The 738-nt window shown below is 39.7% G+C and overlaps 1 protein-coding gene across 1 annotated transcript in view; it reads left to right on the plus strand.

The window, feature by feature from the left end:
- Positions 1–738, plus strand: part of man2a1 (mannosidase, alpha, class 2A, member 1) — a 26,743-nt gene that overhangs the window by 21,812 nt on the left and 4,193 nt on the right. Inside the window, exon 20 of the mRNA XM_020622457.1 lies at positions 320–453. Coding sequence (XP_020478113.1) covers positions 320–453 — 134 coding nt within the window. The remainder of the gene's footprint in view (positions 1–319; positions 454–738) is intronic.

A 738-nucleotide genomic window follows, 5' to 3' on the forward strand; every position in this document is an offset into this window, starting at 1 on the left:
TTCAACAAAGAACTTCAGCCATTTCTTCTCAACTATTTCAACAAAGAACTTCAGCCTTTTCTTCTTAATTATTTCAACAAAGAACTTCAGCCATTTCTTCTCATCCTTCAGCTGTCTTAGCAATTGATTTCAGGCATTTTCAGGATGATCTTTCAGCATATCAGCATCCACACACATTTATGACAGGAAATGCATTTCTCTAGTTATTAGTTAGTATACTGTGTAATCTTTTGTCAGTCATAAAAACAGTATAAATACACTGTAAAATCACTGTCGGCCAGTGGACGTTTTCAGTGTGTTGACCTCTTGACCTGTGCAGGTGAGCTGGAGGTGGTGTTGGACCGGCGGCTGCAGCAGGATGATAACCGTGGCCTTGGTCAGGGCATCACCGACAACAAGCTGACAGCGAGTCTCTACCACCTGCTGCTGGAGGACAGGAGGGGTGGGGCTCAGGTGAGGGCAGGTGGAGCTGAGGCTTTCAGTGAACATTTTACTGATGCCCTCACTGTCCACATACACGTTACATTTAAATACATTAAATAACATTTCCTTGTTATGCCGATATGTAACACAAGTTTTCATTAAAATGTGTTTGGTGTTGCAGCTTAGTTTGATATAAACAATTTATGTTTACGAGTAGAACATTGACAGGATACAAAACTGAAAAAATACCTTCAAATGTAAAATAAAAGTCAGGACTTTGTTCTCACTTTGTATACTTTCTTAGATTCTTTTGTA

The sequence above is a fragment of the Monopterus albus genome, unplaced genomic scaffold (genome assembly GCF_001952655.1).
Source record: "Monopterus albus unplaced genomic scaffold, M_albus_1.0 scaffold281.1, whole genome shotgun sequence".
In the NCBI taxonomy this organism is placed as follows: Eukaryota; Metazoa; Chordata; class Actinopteri; order Synbranchiformes; family Synbranchidae; genus Monopterus; species Monopterus albus.